Genomic DNA, 19994 nt, shown 5'->3' on the forward strand with positions numbered 1-19994 from the left:
GGTGCTGGCCTCTGCTGGGCTGTGGTGCCTGCTGTGGGGTGTGCGTAATTGGACCTCTGCCTTCCTCCATTTCCCAAGTAGCTTTGCAGCTACTTAGGTGCCTTAGACAGAAGGTCCTGCCTTGCTTTAAAAAAAGAAAAAATCGTGGTAAAATATACATAACATAAAAGTTAACCGTTTTAACAAATTTTAGTTATACAGTGCAGTGGCATTAATTACATTTAGATTATTGTGCAGCCATCACCACCGTCCATCTCCAGAATGTTTTGTTCTTTTTTTGGCTTCTCGGCATGTGGGATCTTAGTTCCCCGACCAGGGATCAAACCTGTATCCCCTGCAGTGGAAGCACGGAGTCCTAACCACTGGACCACCATGTAAGTCCCAACCAGAATGTTTTCATCTTCCCAAATGGAAACTGTACGCATTAAACACTCACACCAGGGCCCCTCCCTCCAGACCCTGGCAACCAACCACCATTTTACTTCCTGTCTCTCTGAATTTTGCCTACACTATGCACCTCATGTAACTAAAATCATACAGTATTTGTCCTTTTGTGTCTGGCTTATTTCACTTAACATAATATCTTCAAGGTTCATCCATGGTGTAGCATGTATTAGAACTGCCCTCTTTTTAAAGGCTGCCTGTGTTGCTTTTGAGTCTTGTGTAAACAGTACTGGCTTCCACCCTTTATATCAATTTACTTTGAAAATACACAAGGACTTCACTGGTTTCACAGTGGTTAAGAATCCGCGTGCCAATGCAGGGGACATGGGTTCGAGCCCTGGTCCGGGAAGATCCCACATGCCGCGGAGCAACTAAGCCTGTGCGCCCCAACTACCGAAGCCCGCGCGCCTAGAGCCAGTGCTCCTCAACAAGAGAAGCCACCGCAATGAGAGAAGCCCGCGCATCGCATGGAAGAGTGGCCCCCGCTCTCCACAACTAGAGGAAGCCCGCGCCCAGCAACAAAGACCCAACACGGCCAAAATTAAATAAATAATTTATAAAAAAAGAAAATACTCAAATCTTGAGAGGCCAGGACCATCTGCACCCTCTGCTCCTCTTACCTCCAGTGGACCCCCAGGTAGCGCTCACTTCACAGCCTTCTTCTAACTTAGTAAGAAATCCTTCTGCAATTGGCCAAGTCAACATTTTATTTAAAAACACACAAACACGTACACAATGGTAACAACAGGAAAGGAGCCAAGAGCTCCTATCTGGGGACAGGCTGACCGCATGGTGCTCCCGTAAGCCTCACTTTAAGAAAGAGGGTACCTTCAAGACCAGATTTCCAAGCGAGATAAATTAGGAGGTGGCTGTGTTTTCACAAGAGGATTTAAGGCAGCGCCCCTCCCCGAGGGCTGGGGAGAGGGGAAGGGTTCGGCAGAGTATTCAAAAACCACCCCTTCACCTTAACTGGGGGAGGGGGGCATCAGTCCCTGAGGCGGTTCTAAAGCAGGAGAGAGAGAGATCAGATTTCCCTGGAGGCTGCTTTTCTTTCCCGGACGGGGAGGAATATTCTCTGAGGAAGTGAAGAAGGCTGGCGAGAGAGGCTGGACCCGCTCAGGAGCCGGAGGAAGGGCCCGTCCCGCACCCACCGGCCCGGGGACCCAGACCCCGGTCTCTCCTGCGGCCGCCGGCTCAAGCCCCTCCATCCGCGTGGGTCACACGTCCTGCAGCGCCTCCTACAGGGCTGGCGGGCTGTTAGGGCATCAGACGGCGGCATCTGGGGAAGGAAGCGGCAGAGTTGGGAGAGCTCGGCCGGCAGGGCTGCCCCACGGCTGCGCATGCGCTGCCTCCCCCCGCCCGCACCACCGCCCGTGGCAATGATGATCCACCTCCCTGCTCCTCTCCACCCCAGGCCTCTTCCTCAGAGGTACTGTAACTTCTTCAGCTGTTTCCTTTGGCTCTTCCTCCGTAATTTTACCTAGTATATGTATACTTACACTTACAGATTACTTTTAGACATTACCTATTAACTTTTTCGCATTCTTTTTTCATCATTCATTTTTTCTTAAACAGCTTCACAGACATATAATTCATATACCATACAGTTCACCCATTTAAAGTGTTCAATTCCGCCGTTTGCACTATATTCACAGAATTGTGCAGCTACCCCAATTTTAGAACATTCTCATCACTTCCAAAAGAAGCACCACAGGCATGTGCAGTCACCCCTGTATCCCCTCCCGCCAGCCCTAAGCAACCACTACCCTACTCTCTGTCTCTGTGAATTTGTCTATTTTGGACATTTTCCCTAAATGGAATCCTACAATATGTGGTCCTTGGTGACTGGCTCCTTTCACCTAGCCTTCTGTTAGCTTTTTTTTTTTTTTTTTTTTTTTTTTTTTTTTTTTCTTTTTGCGGTATGCGGGCCTCTCACTGTTGTGGCCTCTCCCGTTGCGGAGCACAGGCTCCGGATGCGCAGGCCCAGCGGCCATGGCTCACGGGCCCAGCCGCTCCGCGGCATATGGGATCCTCCCAGACCGGGGCACGAACCCGTATCCCCTGCATCGGCAGGCGGACTCTCAACCACTGCGCCACCAGGGAGGCCCCTGTTAGCTTTTTGCCAGTGGGACCATTAAGATTGAAGCGCTGCTGTGGCAACCTCTCTGCTGGGCAAGGTAAGGTGCTTCGATATTTTTACTGTATTTTTAAAAAACAAAGAAAAAGAAGAAAGAAAGGAAGTGCTGGATCAAAGAAAGAAGTAAATTAACCGAAATAGCTGGTTTGACTTTCAGCAATTCTATTTCTAGAAATTTATTCTAAAGATAAAAAATATTAAGTGTGTGTATAGGGATATATTTACAAGGATATTCATTACAGCACTGTTTAGTAGGAAAGAATTTTTTTTAAAAAATAAAAAAACAAACCTAATGCCCTCAAATAGGAGACAAGTAAACTACGGCACCGACATGCAATGGAGCCAGTGCAACACCGTGGAGCCATGAAGGATGCCAGAGAAGGACACCTAATGATGTGGGGAAAGTGCCTGATAGGAGGCTAGGTAGCAGCAGAAGAGAAGGTTACAAAATAATACATCAACTCTGATCCTTTAATAAATGCACATGTGTTGGGACTTCCCTGGCGGTCCAGTGGTTAAGACTCCGTGCTTCCACTGCAGGGAGCATGGTTTTGCTCCCTGGTCGGGGAACTAAGATCCTGCAAGCCACACGGGGCAGCCAAACAAACAAAACAAGCACATCTCTCTATATATACTCAGAGAGGAAATGCAGGAAGGATAGACACCCAGCAGATACTATTTCTGGGTAGTGTGATAATGGTTTTTATTTTTAAAAATTTTTTTCTTATTTCGATTTTCTATATGTATTACATTTTATTTTTGTCGTTAGGAAACTCATTTAAAGAAAACGCTTGGCCATCAGAGACGTAGATGTTAGGGTGCCCCTGGGCGCTGTGGAGACGAGACGGAGCACAGGGTCCTCTGCAGCAGGGTGGTTCCCGACTGCCGAGCTCCAGAGCCTGTGTCCTCCCGTTCCTGAGCAGAGGGAACCTTCTTGGTCATCTGTTTTCAGACCAGAACTCACCTGTTGACTGGGTCACGCACGAGATCTTGTAGGACAGCCACACGCTCGCCAGGCAGAGGAAGGTGGCCAGGAAACCGAAGATCTGCACGGGAGAAAGGGGGCAGGAAGCGCCCAGGCCAAGGGCAGTCACTCGGGCAGCCCTTTCTGCTGCTCATCCCTGGGCCTGTTTCCTATACCAGCTGTGGCTGGGAGGGAGCTCAGGGACTCAAGTGACCCGGCCACCTGTCCTCGCTCAGGTGTGGAGGTGACGCCCGGGCCCTAGCCGGGCCCGCAGCTGGGACACAGTCAGGCCTCCGGTCGCCACCCCTCGCCTCTTCTCTAGGCAACTACCTGCCCACGCTCGGGTTTATGTTTACAGCCGAGCTGGGGCCAAGCCACCGCACTTTAATTATCCTGGGCTAATAAGACAGAAAGAGGAGGAACAGTACACTTTAATTTGGGTTTTTAACACATTAACGTTCAAATGGATTTTCTTGGTGTGGTACCATCATCTGCACTTCATCCATAAAGGCTTTCTGTCTGGCTGGCTTTACAGCTGTGTTGGAGCCAGAAGCTGAGGCTCTAATACCTAGTCTTAGGTTTGCATGTATTTAAGTAACATTAGGCTGAAGTAAGCTCAGGCAGCGCGCCTTTCCTTTCTGTGCTCGGCTGTGAGCACCTAGAGCAGAGCAGCCGCCTCATTTGTGATAAGGAAAGGGCCTCACGGTGGCTCATTAAACGATGGAGCAAGAAGCAGGCAGGGACTCAGGTGTCTTGGCCTGGAACTTGGAAGCCTGTAGCCTCTCCTGACTTGTCAACAACACTCGCAGCTGCAGCAGCTAACACTGACTGAGCGCTTACTTCGTACCAGGCAGTGTTCTAAGGCCTTTAAAGGAACCCGCACAGCTCTGCCAGGTGGGCACGGCTGTTACCTCTCCGCCCTCATTTTTCAGCTCAGGAAATCAGGGACGGGAGGTCAACTCTTCAGCCCAGGAATGTGGAGCCAGCAAGGGCCAGACCAGAGATCTGAGCCCAGAGTCCACCTCTGCTTGCCTGTTGCCCAGGTGTCCTCGGGCCCTCCAAGTGCACGGCTGGGAGCTCCCTGAGGTCCAGCCCAGGAGCAGCCAGACCAAGCGCAGGATTATCCAACCTAACTGCTGGTTTCCACACGTGGCTGCCCGTCACCCCACCCCCGACCCCGTCCATTGCCGTGGCTCCTTTTGCACCAACTGTCTGCACCACATAATCAGCCTATTAGAGCCTGTCCTGGCCTCTCATTGTCTGTTCCACACAATTAGCACATTATACACCATCCCAGTCTCCAACTGTCCACACTGCATAACTGAACAGTTTATTATAGGGCTACACAATGCTCTTCGGGATGACAGTGCCTTGTGTGCTAATTGTTTCATGTGCCCTGGCCTCCTAAGCTAGATCACCACTTTCTCAGCAGCAGGGACCATGTCTTTTCATTTCTTCTGGCCCCTCGCCCGGCCCATGCTTGGTCCTAGGCACAGAGATCGTGTATGACAAATGGGGTTTATTGGGATTCCAGGGCTAACATTGTAATGTGCCACTTCAATGAGGAAACCCAGTGGGAATCTCCCCGCATGGTCCTGAAACACAGCGGGTGCCAAGCTCTTCTGTCCCCCCTCTGCCAGCCTGCCTGCAGCTGGGCAGGGGGCAACCATTCCTCTTCTTGGAAACTGCCTGGGGAGGGGGGGAAGGTGCTTAAGGGGCACGAGTGCTCAGGGGTTTGGCTGCCCCTCCGCGGTGACCTTCTGCCCCGTGCAGATTCCACCCCTCCGTGGAATTCCACGCACTCACCCACTCTTGGCCCAAAGTCAAGAGAATTTTGGTACCGTGTGGAAGTGAGTGACTATCACACAGAGAGCTTTTCTTAAAACTCGTTTGAAAAGTGAGGCACATCAGTTCTGGCCTACAGACTTCCAAACTGTAAACAATTAGCTAAATCAGAAATCAGATGACACCAATCTATAGATCTTTTTACAATAATGTATATACACATATGTGTATCTGTGTGATAAATATATATCGCTCCCATAGCACTGTTTTGTCCACTTCCATGCTACTTCTATTCAGGTTAGCAGATGTGTCAGTTTTCACCTATGAAAGGTACAGGAGTGTTATCTCCTGGACTGAATACTGTTAAAAGTCAGGAATGGCAAAGCTAGGACTCACGGCAGATTATCACTAGCTGATCACAATAATGTTCCCCTGGGCTGGAAAAAGGCATCAGAACCTTTCCCTGAACGGGGCTGAGACAGCCATGAGCAAATGACCAGGGTGAACATGAGAATTAAAACCTACTTGCCCCCTGATTTAAGGAGTGGCTGTAAGAGAAAGAGGCCTGGGCCGCTGGGGCCATTTGAGTTTGTAACAGCCCTGCCCATCCACCTTCTGACACCCTCCACCGTGGGCCCAAGTTTAAGGCTCTTTGCAGACCACTGCTGGTGGATCAAGGTCCGGACTGATTCTGAGAAAGAAAGGCCCCAGAGAACAACCCCTTTGCTGCCCCGAGAGGAAGAAAATGAGCATTTGGAACAGGAATTCACTCCTGCCGCCTCCCGGAGAATGTCCTCACCGCTCCAGCCACCAGTCGGCTCTGGTTGTAACTCTTGGAAGCTGCCACGATGGACGCGATTAGGAGAAGCAGGGTACCGATTAAATAGTGCAGGAGTTCCTGGGGGCAAAAACAAAGCAGAGCAGTGGGTAGGGAGCTCCACTCCTGGTTCTCAGAGGCACCTGGGTGCCAGGAGAGATGAATGGAAGGGAGGGAGTGACACTTCCTCTTCTCCCTGTAACACCCTGGCAGGAGCAGCGAAGCTCACTGGCAACGAGAAAGGAAGGCCAGCCAGGATGAGGCCACACAAGAGAGAAAAGACGCCAGGCAGGCAGGAAGAGAGGCGACAAAGAGAAAGGATGCTTCTCGGGTGAGGAGAGATGTCCCCTAAGGACCACTCCACTCCTGAGGTCAATCTGTCCACGGTACCTTGACCTCCGGCCAAAGCTTACTAACAAGCAAATGAGCTGCTTCCAACTCCAAGGATGGAGAGTTTAAATGAAGCTCCAGCTCTGAGAAGCAAAGCCCCTTAAAAAGATGTGTGCCTTCGCTTCTGCTTCAGAGAAAGTTCTGGGCTAGCAATGTGCTGGTTTTGGTGGCTGCCTGGAGGGTCTCCCCATTCCGTGAACAAAAGTCCTCCCAGTTCTGTCCTCATTTTGTCTTCCCTCTTCTTTTCTGTTGGAAGTGTGCCCTCAGGCCAGACTGCTGAGGGGTCTGCAGGAAGGGCTGACTCCGCCTTTGCTTCCCTTGGGTCCACAGGGGCATCCATGTCCACCCCATTCACTCTCCATGATAAAATGGGGTCTTTGCAGGCCCTGGATGAGGCGGGGCCTCTATCATTTGACAACAAAGGAATGCTTCGCCTCATCCTTTCCCCTCCCCACAAATACCAGATCAGAGGAGAACTGGGGCTTAGGGTCACTGACGGTGGGGTGTGCTACAGAGAGAAATTTATAGCTTTCAAGGCCTATATTAAAAATGAAGAAAGGTTTCAAATTAATAACCTAACCTTTACCTTAAGACACTGGAAAAAGGAAAGCAAACTAAACCTAAAGCAAGAAGAAAGAAGGAAATAAAGATTGGAGCAGAAATCAATGATACAGAGGACTGAAGAAAAATAGAGGAAATCAATGAAATCAATAGCTGGTTCATTGAAAAGGTCAACAAAATAGAGAAACCTTTAGCTAGACTGATCAAGAAAAAAAAAAAAGAAACATTCAAATGACCAGAATCAGAAATGAAAGACAGATGGGAATTCCCTGGTAATCCAGTGGTTAGGACTCAGTGCTTTCACTGCTGGGGCCTGGGTTCAATCCTTGGTCTCGAAACTAAGATCCCACAAGCAAAGAGCTGTGGCCAAAAATAAATAAAAGCGGGGACATCACTACTGGTTTTACAGAGATAAAAAGGATTTTAAAAGAATACTATGATCAATCATATGCCAATAAGTTAGATAACTTAGATGAAATGGAGATATTCCTAGAAAGACATGCTACTGAAAATGACTCAAGTAGGAATAATCTGAATAAAATTTATAATAAGTGGAATTTGAATTAATAATAAAAACACTACCCACAAGAAACGCTCAGGACCAGGTGGCTTCACTGCAGAATTCTACCAAACGTTTAGAGAAGAATCAATTCCAACTCTTCCCAAACTCTTCTAAAGAACACAAGAGGAGGGAACACTTCCCAGATCATTCTATGAGGGCAATATTACCCTGGTAACAAAACCAAAGACATCACAGGAAAACTAAAGACCAATAATATATCTTATGATTACAAATGCAAAAATCCTAGCAAACCAAATCCAGCTACACATAAACTGAATTATACACCACAGCCAATCAGAATTTATCCCAGTAATGCAAAGTTAGTTCCACATGTGAATATCAATGTAATATGCCATATTAATAGAATCCTGGGGGGAAAACCTACATGACTATCTCAATAGACAAAGAAAAAGCATTTGACAGATTCTAACACCCTTTCATGATGGAAACAACAAAGTAGGACTAGAAGGTAACTTCTTCTATTTGATAAACCTCCTACAAACCCCCCACCTAGCATCATATTTAATGATAAAAGATGAGTGCTTTCCTCCTAAAATCAGGAACAAGATAATGATATCTGCTCTTGCCACTTTAATGCAACATTCAACTAATTTCTTGCAATGAGCCAAGAAAATGAAGCAAAAAGCATCTAGATTGGAAAGGAATGTAAAACTGTCTCTATTCACAGATGGTACGCTCTTATAGATAGAAAATCCTAAGGAATCCACTAACAATCTATTAGATCTAATAAATGATTTCAACAAGATTGAGGCTACAAGATCAATATACAGAAATCAACTGTATTTCTATCCACTTGCAATGAACACTCCAAAAATGAAATTAATAATTACATTTGAAATAGTATCAAAAAGGGTAAGATACTTAGGAACACACTCAACAAAAATAGTATAAAACTCATGCTCTGAAAACTACAAAACATTGTTGAAAGAAATTTTTTTTTTTTTTTTTTGACGGTATGCTGGCCTCTCACTGTTGCAGCCTCTCCCATTGTGGCGCACAGGCTCTGGATGCGCAGGCTCACGGGCCCAGCCACTCCGCAGCATGTGGGATCTTCCCCAACTGGGGCACGAACCCATGTCCCCTGCATCGGCAGGTGGACTCTCAACCACTGCGCCACCAGGGAAGCCCAAGAAATTTTAAAAGATCTAAATAAATGGGAAAACCTCCCATGTTCATGGATCATGACTTAATATTGTTAAAATGGTAATACTCTCCAAACTTATCTACCGATTCAATGCAATTCGTATTAGAATCCCAGCTGACTTCTTTGTAGAAACTGAAAAGCTGATTCTAAAGTTCATACGGAATGGCAAAAATCCAAACAATCCTGAAAAAAAAGGACAAATGGGAAGACTCACACTTCCTAACTTCAAAACTTACTGCAAATCCATAGTGATCAAGGTAGTATAGTAAGATCAATGCAACAGAGTTGAGAGTCCAGAAATACATCCATGCATTTGTGGCCAACTAATTTTCAACAAGCTGCCAAGACCACTCAATGGGAGAAAGAATAGCCTTCCCAACAGATAACTGGGACAACAGGATATTCACATGCAAAAGAATGAAGCTGAATCCTTGCTTCATACTATCTACAAAAATTAACTCAAAATGGATCAAACACCTAAATGTAAGAGCTAAAAGTATGGAAGGCTTAAAAGAAAACACAGAGGTGAATTTTCATGATCTTGAATTGGCAATGGCTTTTTCGATATTATACCAAAACCATAAACAACAAAAGAAAAATATAAATTAGATTTCATCAAAATAAAAAACTTGTCCTTTAACAGATACTATCAAGAAAGTAAAGACAAAAAGAAAAGAAAAAGAAAAAATCATGGGAGAAAATATTTGATAAGGGACATTTAACTAGAATATACAAAGAACTCTTACAACTCAATAATAAAAAGACAACTTAATCAAAAAATTGGCAAAGGATCTGAAAAGACATTTCTCTAAGGAAAATATACAAATGGCCAAAAAGCACATGAAAAGATGACTAACATCGTTAGTCATCAGAGAAATGCAAATCAAAACCACAAGCTGTAACTTCACACTCACTAGAATAAAATCTCAAAGTCGGAAATAACAAGCGTTGACAAGGATGTGGAAAAATTTGAACCTTTATACACCACTGCTAGGAATGTAAAGTGGTACATCCACTTTGGAAAACAGTCTGGCAGTTCCTCAAACAATTAAACATAGTTACCATGTGACCCAGCAATTCCACTCTTAGGTATATTCCCAAGCAAAATGAAAATATGTCCACACACAAAATTTGTACACAAAATGTTCATAGCAGCATGATTCATAATTGCCAAAAGGTGGAAATTCATAATTGCCACATGTCCATCAATGATGAATGAATAAACAAAATGTGGTATATCCTTTCCATGGAATATTAGCTATAAAAAGAAATGAAGTACTGATATATGCTACAACATAGATAAACCATGAAAACACTCTACTAAATGAAAGAAGCTAGTCACAGAAGACCAAATATATGAGTCCATTTATATGATATGTCCAGAATAGGAAAAGTTACAGAGGCAGGAAGCCAATTGGTAGTTGCTCAGGGCTCGAGGTGATGAGGGATAGGAGGTAACAGCTAAAGGGTACAGGGTTTCTTTTTGAGGTGATGAAAACATTCTAAAAATGACTGAGGTAATGGTTACACAAGTCTGGGAATACACTAAAATTCATTGAATTGTACACTTCAATGGGTAATTGTATGACATGTGAATTATATATAAATAAAGCTGTTTTTAAAAAGAATAGAGTGGGAAGAAAAAACCCTAGCAACTTCTGACATGTCTCCTCAGACTCTGCCAGTCCACTTTAGCTGACAAATCTTATCAATACTCACACAGTGTAAATACCCATTACCCCTATCAGCTTCTTCCCTCCATGTTCCTCCTCCAAGTCACACACACACACAGACCATTGTCTGTCACTTGAGAAAACAAGCACCGAGGTGAAAGGCACAGCCTTCTTGTAGCTGGAAGGTGAGTTTTAGAAACCAGTGGTGAGTTTTAGAAACCAGTGGGACATGAGGCATAGAAGTCCACCCAACAGTGGGAAATTCAGAGCTGAAGCAGCCAAGGATGGTGCAGGAGGCAGGGTAGGCAGACAGGACGGACTTCGTCAGGTCTCAGCGCCCAGCCAGCATCCTGACTCGTGCAAGCCGAGAGCAGGCCCGGCCACTCCCTTACCGACAGGGGCCAGCTGATACAGGTGAGCACGCGGTACAGGCGGAAGAGGTGGACCAGGTAAAAGGCGAGAATCATGATCAAGTTGCAAACGGTGACCACTTCAAAGTAGCTGTAGGCACTGTAGCTGGTCCACAGAGAGCTCCTCACGCAGATGAAGGCAATCAGCAGTGAGACCTGGGACGTGAACACAGAGACATCAGAGAAATGCCCACCCAAGATGGGCACCCAGGGAATGAACAACAAAACAACAGAAACACAAACCACCACAGGGAACCGAGGAGCTGCCACGATCCAGGTTACCCCATCAAAAACTGGCTGGAACAGTGCAATTTCCCACAGTACAACCTTTTGAAACACAAGCCGTTGTGAACGCTGAGGACGGCAGGGAGTGGTCTGTTCTCTGAGGTCCATGTGCCGGCAGGATGCATCCTCAGGGAGAAAGCAGGAATTCTGGAAATAACCAGGCAGGACCACCTCCCTTATTTGCTGGACCTCCACAGAGTCGGCGTGATATTGAACCCCAGGTTTCCCATTTTAGGTTGAACTGAAGGAAGTTGCCAATATTTGACTGTTTTTGACCCACCAAAATGTCAGTTCATATGTATAACCTACCAGCTGGCAGACAGTAAGTTACTGTCAATGAAAAATCAAATAACCAGCAAGCTAAGAAGAAAGAAAAGAGAATTGTATTCGGGCCAAACTGAGTACTATAACCTGGGAAACATCAGAAGCTCTGAGAGCTGCTCCATTGATCAGGCGTTAGAAATGCAGTTTTATATATATTTTTAATAAATTTATTTATTTATTTTTGTCTGCGTTGGGTCTTCGTTGCTGCCCACGGGCTTTCTCTAGTTGTGGCGAGTGGGGGCTACTCTTTTTTTTTTGCAGTGTGCAGGCCTCTCACTGTTGTGGCCTCTCCCATTGCGGAGCACAGGCTCCGGACGCGCAGGCTCAGTGGCCATGGCTCACGGGCCCAGCCGCTCTGCGGCACGTGGGATCTTCCCGGGCCGGGGCACGAACCCATGTCCCCTGCATCGGCAGGCGGACTCTCAACCACTGCACCACCAGGGAAGCCGGGGGGCTACTCTTCGTTGCAGTGCATGGGCTTCTCACTGCGGTGGCTTCTCGTCGCGGAGCATGGGCTCTAGGCGCGCATGCTCAGTAGTTGTGGCGCACGGTCTTAGTTGCTCCACAGCATGTGGGATCTTCCCGGACCAGGGCTCGAACCCGTGTCCCCTGCATTGGCAGGCGGATTCTTAACCACTGCGCCACCAGGATAGTCCCACAGTTTTATATATATATATATATATATATATTTTTTTTTTTTTTTTTTTTGCTGTACGCGGGCCTCCCACTGCTGTGGCCTCTCCCGTTGCGGAGCACAGGCTCCGGACACACAGGCTCCGCGGCCATGGCTCGCGGGCCCAGCCGCTCCGCGGCATGTGGGATCTTCCGGGATCGGGGCACGAACCCGTGTCCCCTGCATCGGCAGGCGGACTCTCAACCACTGCGCCACCAGGGAAGCCCTTTATATATTTTTGAGACAAAGAAATTATGTATCATATTGACAGGTTAGCATTGTGTACACAGTTCCTCAAGTGTTTTTTTTTCAATTATGCACGTAGAGACAAACTTTTTAGTCAATGCAACCCCTTATAGAAGATGAAAAAGAAATATATTAATCATAGAATTACAATGCTGGCATGTGAAGAAAGGGGCCAGCTTTTTCTCAAATGTTGATCTCATCCTCCTGCTTTGAGGAGGTCTGGTTAATGTGTAATGCAGATGCACACTGCCCATGGGGTAAGGCCTACCACAAAGGGGGCATGTCATTTGTTGTTGCTGTTTTCGTTTTTTTGTTTGTCCTGCCATAGAAAATTTACGAATTTCCTCATCATTACCACTTACTGATGCTTGATGTACATGATCTCCTTGAGACTCCCCACAAGTCTGCCAGGTCAACAAGATCACCCCCATGCTCATAAGGGGAAATGGAGGCACACAAGCCTCCATAATTAGCTTAAGGCTACGTCCAATGTAAGCTGCGGAGGCACGATTTGAACCTTAGTCTGTCTGATTCCAGGGATCGTGTTCCTCCAAGTCAGATGCAGCTTCGCCTTCCAAAAACTGTGAGCCCTCACCACAAACGACCTGAGGAAGGCAGATGTGCCATCAAATGTGTGGGAATCCTGGCTACAAGGTGGTGCTTGCTCCTGCCTGGGCCTGCAGTGAGAGCTTGCTAAGTATATTATTACATGAATGAATGAGTGTGCAGAATTAATAAACTAATGACCTAGTAATGAATGAACAGATCAGGTCAATTATTAGCAACATAAGAATACCATGGAAGGGCAGACTGGAAGAGGGGAGAGAATATTCTGAGTTTCTGGGAATGCCACTCACAGAGAACAAAGTCTTGTTCATCCCACACAGGGGATCAACCAATAACACGCAGGTGTTAAATGTACATAAAGTCTCAGGGTCTATTTTATTTTATTTTATTTTATTTTTTTATTTTTTTTCAATTTTAAATGCTAATTTTTATTTACTGCTAAATGTGCAAAAGACACCAATCCTGTGCAGGAAAATGGTTACATAAATCCAATATTAAACAACACCACATGGGATAAATCTAAAGCAGAGCGCCATGTGCCTTCAGAACTGATTAATATCACAGAACACAACTCAGTTCACACAATTCTTAAGAAACCTGAAGAGAACTCTCACTTAATATTAAGCTAGTTACTCAGAAGCAAATGCGCTTGGTTTTGTTGTTTCATTTTCTAGGAAAAAGTAGAAGTTTTTCCAATTTTGCATGGTTTAATATGATGTGTGACATCGGAACCAAGGCAATAGTTCATAAGATTTACTCCATTTATCAATTGGTACCATCAGCTAACACAAAGTTGACAAGCTGGCTAACAGGAAAACAGCTGAATACAATGAAATATGCTCAAATATGGGGCTACATGTACATTCATCTCAATGTCCTTATTCACAACCCAAAGAAATATTCCTTTATTTTAAAGAACTACTTTAAATCAAAAGATAAAATAATCTTAAAAACAGATACAACAGTAACCACTCTAACCACTCTTAAACATTAACATAAAACACTTTTTAAAAACCAAACAACAAGAAAAATGGCAGTGCAAGAACACGTCATACTACTGAATCTTCCATATTCTGAGGTACATAATGAGAAGGTGAGGGAGGTGAAGCAATATAGGCAAGTGGCCCAGGACTCATAGCACCACGAACCTGAGAACCAACATATGCAGCACTGACTGGATGCCAGGGGGCAACACAGGGATAATCTGGCACAACAGGAAGGCAGGAATCAAAACCTGGCAAAGGTCGCTGCCCATAGGGATCTGACACCACTGGATAACAGAATGCTCCATGGGGGACAGATGCAGGGTCAGCATTTGGAAAAGTACCTGCAACAGTGGGAGGACGCTGCGAAGGAGGAAAGGTTTCCACACTAGAAGCCCCTTCGAGGGCGGAGACTGCTGGTGGCGGAGAAGGGGAGCTTCGGAGCTGATGGGGCGGGCGGGGCTGGGAGCTGAAGTTCGGGCTTCAGTTGGATCCCAGGGAGAGGAATGGCGTTGTCCGCGTGAACCAACCACGGCTAGCCGGGAGGGAGTCTGGGAAAAGTCTGGACTTGCCGAAGAGGCAAGAGACTTTTTCTTCCCTCTTTGTTTCCGTGTGCTGATACATCTGCCTGTGTGCCGTCTTGTCTCCCCACCTCACTGTATAACTGAGGAATGGTTTGGTTCACCAGAGGTGGCGGCTCAGTATAGACTGGATGGTTCTCTACATGAAGCTGCTGCTGCATCTGCGGCACACAGACCATGGAGTGCCACAAGCTTTGGTGGTAGCACCGCAATCCCAGATTGAAATAGTACTGCAAAACGCTCGCATCTTGAGGCAGATCACCGCCACGTGGATCGCAGGAGTAAGGGGGAGGTAGTGGTGGGAAGTTTGAAGCGTCTGTCACCTCAAGAGGAGGAGGAGGAGGAGGAGGAGGAGGTGGAGGAGGAGGAGGAGGTGGAGCAGGTGGAGGTGGTAGAGAGGCAGCAGCGGCGGGAACAGGAGCAGCCAGGTATGGATAGAATGCTGGCCTGCCCTGTGTAGGCGGAGATACAAACAGAGGCTGTAGAGCATTCTGTGAGGACACAGAAGTGGTACCACTAGCGTGATTAGCTGCTGCACAGTGAGGCAAGACTGGAGCTGGAATAATATTTGCACAGGGAGCTGCAACTGCCGCAGAATTCACCATCACCACCTTCTGGGGGTAGCTGTATGAGGTAACTGTATCATGAGGAGACACAGAACATGGTCTTCTGTCCTGAAGAGACAAGTTTGCTGTAGATTCAGTTGTGCTGTAAACACCTGAAGTTTCATAGTCTTGTTCTGAAGGATAAATATATTCTTCATGATATCCCCCACTGTCACTCTGGCCATCACCTTCCTCTGAATTCAGAGTCTGTTTGCCTGAGCTATGTCCTCGCCTTGCAACATGGTATCTCGAAGTAGCAGGAACCATTGTAGAGGGCCCTCCAGGATTAGGTAAAGCTGGATAAGACATCTCATCCCCTTCTTCAACTTCATAAAAAGTAATGGTTTCTTCCAAGCCCCTGGGCATCTGTCCATTCTCTGGAACAAAGCTAAACTGGCACTCCTTATTCATACAATGCATCTGGCGGTGACTACGTCTAAAGGAACGAGATCTATAGGAGAAGTTATCATAGCTCTGGCAGCACCTTCTACCCGAGCCAGGGTAAAAACCAACTTTAGGGCCTGCCATGTTGTGCCTGTTTATAAAGCGAGGTGAATCCCTGGGCGTCCCATATCCCCGACCTTGTCCCTGAGATGAATGTTGAGGATGAAAACGTCCATTAGACATAACACCGCCAGCTGTCTGTGAGCAGTGCATTGGAGAGTCATGCCCATAACGCATACTGTGCTGAAGCATGGGTGGGAGGAGGGGGTCTCCCCTGCTGTAAGTCATAGTCATATAAACCTCTTTCCCTCTAATTTTCTTGAACATCTTCCTCCGTTGCTTCATGTCCATCTCTGACATAGCCATTTCTGGGACACAGCCGCAGGAAATTTTCTGGTAACCTCTTCCTTTCCTACTGGGTGTAACATTCCAGGCAGGAACAGGTGTTACTTGGGTAAGTGGTTTTAAGTTAGCCAGTGGAACAACATGCTTTTCTGCCAATTCTTCAACGAAGACTGTTACAGAATTGCTTTCATTTCCAACTTCCTGAATATGAGCATTATAATATCTTCCACCTGATTCCAAGTGAACCTGACATTTGTCTCCCAAATAGTACTGTCTCCCAGCATACTCCATATAATCAGATTTTTGAAGTTCTTTTCTGCTGTCCAGCCAAACATCAAATTCTACATTACGATAGATTTCTGGATCCAGGGCTTTGAGCACCTTATAAGGGAAGAGCATCTTTGATGGATTTTCTGGAGACTTTGCTTCTTCTGTTCCTTGATTGTACCCCTCTGGTATATTTTCAACATTGCAGCAGGCACCCCACTCTTCAGTCCTATCCTGAGTTGAACTCTTGGAGTCAATATGGACATTCCTACTTCTAGTCACAGCATTGTTCCTGTTCTTCTTGGAACCACTTCGAAACAACTCAATTGCAGTCTTCAACTCTTCTTCATCCACAACAAACACATCTTTATAGAGAATTTCATACAACACAGCTTGACAAATAGCTGCACTTGACTGAAATTGTTTTGAGTACACTGAATCATAATGACCATTACTTGAACAGCAGAGTAGAATCTTGTCTTCATAGCCATTATCTGTGACATGAGTTGGAGGCCTGCCAGGATAGCGATAAAGAATGAAATCCCGATTATAAATTAGAGAAAGAGCTCTTATTTCCAGATGGCCAGCACTTTCCTTGGGATCTCCCAACCGTTCCAGGTATTTCTCAAAAGATCCCTCCACATAAGACTCATAAGTTTGTTGATTTTCTCTCATATATGAGACACAAGCCTTCCTGATTTCCAAGTGATGGACCTGGCTGCAAAACAACTGCTCTGAAATAGCCCGAAAGAGGCAAGAGGCATCCTTGGCAGTCAGCTTTCGAAACAGCCCTAAGCTGCCTAAATATTCATCCATTGATGCCTCATTCAGAGACTTCTGGCCGCAGTACTTTTTCCATCCTTTATGCATTGTGCACAGGGGGTGGAGTTGGGGAGGGGGAGAAAATAACACAGGTGTGACAAGAAGGAAAAAGCAGGGTGCAGGTAGGAATGGGTAGCAGTGACAGGGCTTGCTTATGCAGGTATCCAGAAAGCAGCCCGAAGTCTAGGCACGAGAAGGCAGTTGGAGTCAGCGCTGCAGAATCTTGGCACTTCTCAGGAGCAGGAGAAGCAAAGGGCTGGTCCAGGATAAGGCGGGACCCTGTGAAAACAAGAGGAAGAGCCGATGCTCCTAGGAATAGAGAACTTGACTTGAGAAGGAGATGTGGGAGCAAGAAGGAACTTGCAGAGCTACCTTGTTGGGGAAGGGTGGGATTCTCAGGGTCTATTTTAAAAGCACAACTAATTTAGGACAAAGGTTAAATATTTCACACTGCCTCTTTCCTACAGAACAGTGATTCTCCAAGGGTGTGTGTGTGTGATTTCGTGTCCTATGGGACATTTGGCAGTGTCTGGAAACATTCCTGGTTGTCACAGCTGCAGGGGGGATGTTACCCGCCCTCCACAATGCACAGGATAGGCCCCGTAATACAGAACTATCAGGCCTCAAGTGTAGCCTTCAAACTACTGTCCTACTGTGGAGAAACCCCGCTGTAGAAAATTGAGTCTGCAATGAGAATTAGATCACGAAATGGATCTAACGCTGGTTAAAGTGGCTAACGCTAAAAACTCTATTTTCCAAAGCCCCTCACTGCCAGCATTCTACCAAGGTCCTCGGGTACAGGGACACCAGCTAGCAAAGAACACTCAGCTTGAGCCTAAAGTAGGCGTGAAGAATGTTCTGCTTAACAGATCAAAGCAGAAGAGTGTGGCCCTGACACACAGGACCCTCAACATTTGCGTATTTCCCTTTGCTAATGAGCAGCATGAGGATTTTCATTTTTTCAGTTCCTCTCCAGCCAGCCGGCCACAGTGATATAATGATTCACACCTTGAGGTTGTTATAAGCCTCAAAGGGAGGCTTTGCTTCACTCAGGAGTATGCATGATGGTCAGAGCTCTGCTGCCCTATAAGCCCCCATTTCCAGGCCTCGTCTCTCTGGGGAGTCTGGGGGGGTCTCCCCAGCCTTGCACTGACCCTCTCACACACACTGGGGCATTTTAACTCAAGGCCTGCCTTAAAATGCAAATAACCCAGGATTATGCAGTGGATTTCTAGGTGGAGAAGCTGTTTTGCACCTAATTCAAAGATAGAATAATTTTTGTAAGTCTTCATCTGTGACAAAGTCTGCAGACACGTGGGTGGGAGTTTCCCCAGCCAACGAAAGGGGCCCGGGCAGGTCTTCCCCTCTGAGCCCCGGGGCTGGGCGCCGTGCAGCAGGAAGTACATTATTGCTCTACCCAAACTGTCTCAGACCTCTCTGGGAAATCTGTGAAATAAGACTTTCTGAATTCTGACCCCTGAGTCTCAGGCCACCTACCACGTGCTCTTCTCCAGCAGAGCCCAATTTTGGACAATCTCATTTAGACAGCACATGGTGTGTACTTGTGCACACTACTGAAAGTGTCCTTTTTGCCGAAGGAGTCATTTATTACTACTTTAGCTAGCCAGCATCTTAGCTAGTGCACTTAAGAAAAAAAGAGAGACTTGATTGACTCTAAACTCTTCAAGAACTCCTCCAGGGCCAGTGGGTAACCTCTGCAAGTGCCCTGAATCCTCTAGATCAATACTCAGGGGGCAGTCAGGAAGGTGAAGCAGAAGAAAGAACAGACAACGGAGAGAAAAGGCCTGGGATGTGGGCGACTGCCCCACCGCCTGCAACCAGCCCTCTCAGGACCTCTTCTTCCCCCACCCTTTTTAAAAATTTGAAGTAGAGTTGATTTACAATGTTGTGTTAGTTTCAGGTGTGCAGCAAAATAATTCAGTTATGTGTGTGTGTGTGTGTGTGTGTGTGTGTGTGTATATATATATATATCAGTTATACATGTATGTTCTTTTCCCGATTCTTTTTCTATTATTCAATATTACAAGACATTGAATATAGTTCCCTGTGCTGTACAGTAGGACACTGTTGTTTATCTATTAGGACCTTTTCTTGTTCTCAGTGAGAAAAGCCTGAATTCAGAGAAACTGAAGTGAAGAAGGCTGAGAGGCTTTTGGAAGACACATACGGTTCTGTTTATTCATTTATTTTTCCTTAAAAATTTATATTAGTTTTTGGCTGTGCTGGGTCTTCGTTGAGGCACTCGGGATCCTCGTTGAGACATGTGGGATCTTTTAGTTGTGGCACACAGATTTCTTAGTTGCAGCACGCATGTGGGATCGAACCCGAGCCCCCTGCATTTGGGAGCATGGAGTCTTACCCACTGGACCACCAACGAAGTCCTGGTTCTGTTTAGAGTAACGTCAGTGTGATACCACCTAAAAGGACTCACTTGTTTCTCTGGGTGCTTCCTAGCTCCTCTCAAAAAGGTCTGTTCTTTTTTTACTTTTTATTATTATTATTATCTTTTTTGGCCTCACTGCGCGGCCTGTAGGATCTTAGTGCCCCGACCAGGGATCAAACCCATGCCCCCTGCAGTGGAAGTGCAGAGTCTTAACCACTGGACCGCCAGGGAAGCCCCAGGTCTGTTCTTTTATAATGAACTGTCATGAAAGTTGAAAATAAGGTATCTAACATAAACGTCCAGGGGTTTAAAAGTCACGTTGCAAGGACCCTCAACTCAAAGCCGGGTCTCACAGACGCCCCGTGGCGCTGTGTACAGCCACTGGCTTTCCCTCAGACTAGAAACTTCCTCTCCCTCAAACCGCGTCCTTTCTGACTCCATGCTATCAGAATTCTTACCAGAAAGAAGAGATAATTTTTGTGAAAGCAGCAGTGTGTTTCAATCTCACAGGAGACGAAGCACACTGAACATTACCTGAAA

The 19994-nt window shown here is 46.2% G+C and overlaps 2 protein-coding genes across 2 annotated transcripts in view; both read right to left on the reverse strand.

Moving 5' to 3' along the window:
- Positions 1 to 1133: 1133 nt before the first annotated feature.
- Positions 1134 to 19994, reverse strand: part of CMTM7 (CKLF like MARVEL transmembrane domain containing 7) — a gene marked incomplete at its 5' end in the record, with an annotated part of 47708 nt that continues 28847 nt past the window's right edge. Inside the window, 4 exons of the mRNA XM_082637562.1 lie at positions 1134 to 1723; positions 3546 to 3627; positions 6130 to 6228; positions 10891 to 11064. Coding sequence (XP_082493688.1) covers positions 1710 to 1723; positions 3546 to 3627; positions 6130 to 6228; positions 10891 to 11064 — 369 coding nt within the window. The 3' untranslated portion in view covers positions 1134 to 1709. The remainder of the gene's footprint in view (positions 1724 to 3545; positions 3628 to 6129; positions 6229 to 10890; positions 11065 to 19994) is intronic.
- On the reverse strand, positions 13250 to 17113 carry LOC309813033 (UDP-N-acetylglucosamine transferase subunit ALG13-like). Its single transcript, XM_082637564.1, has 2 exons — positions 14609 to 17113; positions 13250 to 14343 (listed from the first exon to the last, which is right to left on the reverse strand). Exons 1-2 carry the CDS (start codon positions 17096 to 17098, stop codon positions 14053 to 14055), a joined length of 2781 nt encoding a protein of 926 aa, XP_082493690.1. The 5' UTR covers positions 17099 to 17113; the 3' UTR covers positions 13250 to 14052.

This window comes from Mesoplodon mirus (assembly GCF_964341445.2).
Source record: "Mesoplodon mirus genome assembly, chromosome: 12".
NCBI lineage: Eukaryota > Metazoa > Chordata > Mammalia > Artiodactyla > Ziphiidae > Mesoplodon > Mesoplodon mirus.

Bases quoted from the DNA above. Each gene is read 5' to 3' on its own strand.
- LOC309813033 (XM_082637564.1), bottom strand. From the start codon at position 17,098: ATGCATAAAGGATGGAAAAAGTACTGCGGCCAGAAGTCTCTGAATGAG. The intron at 14,344-14,608 runs GTATCAGCACAC...TCGCAGCGTCCT, and splicing joins AAGACGGCACACAGGCAGAT to CCCACTGTTGCAGGTACTTT.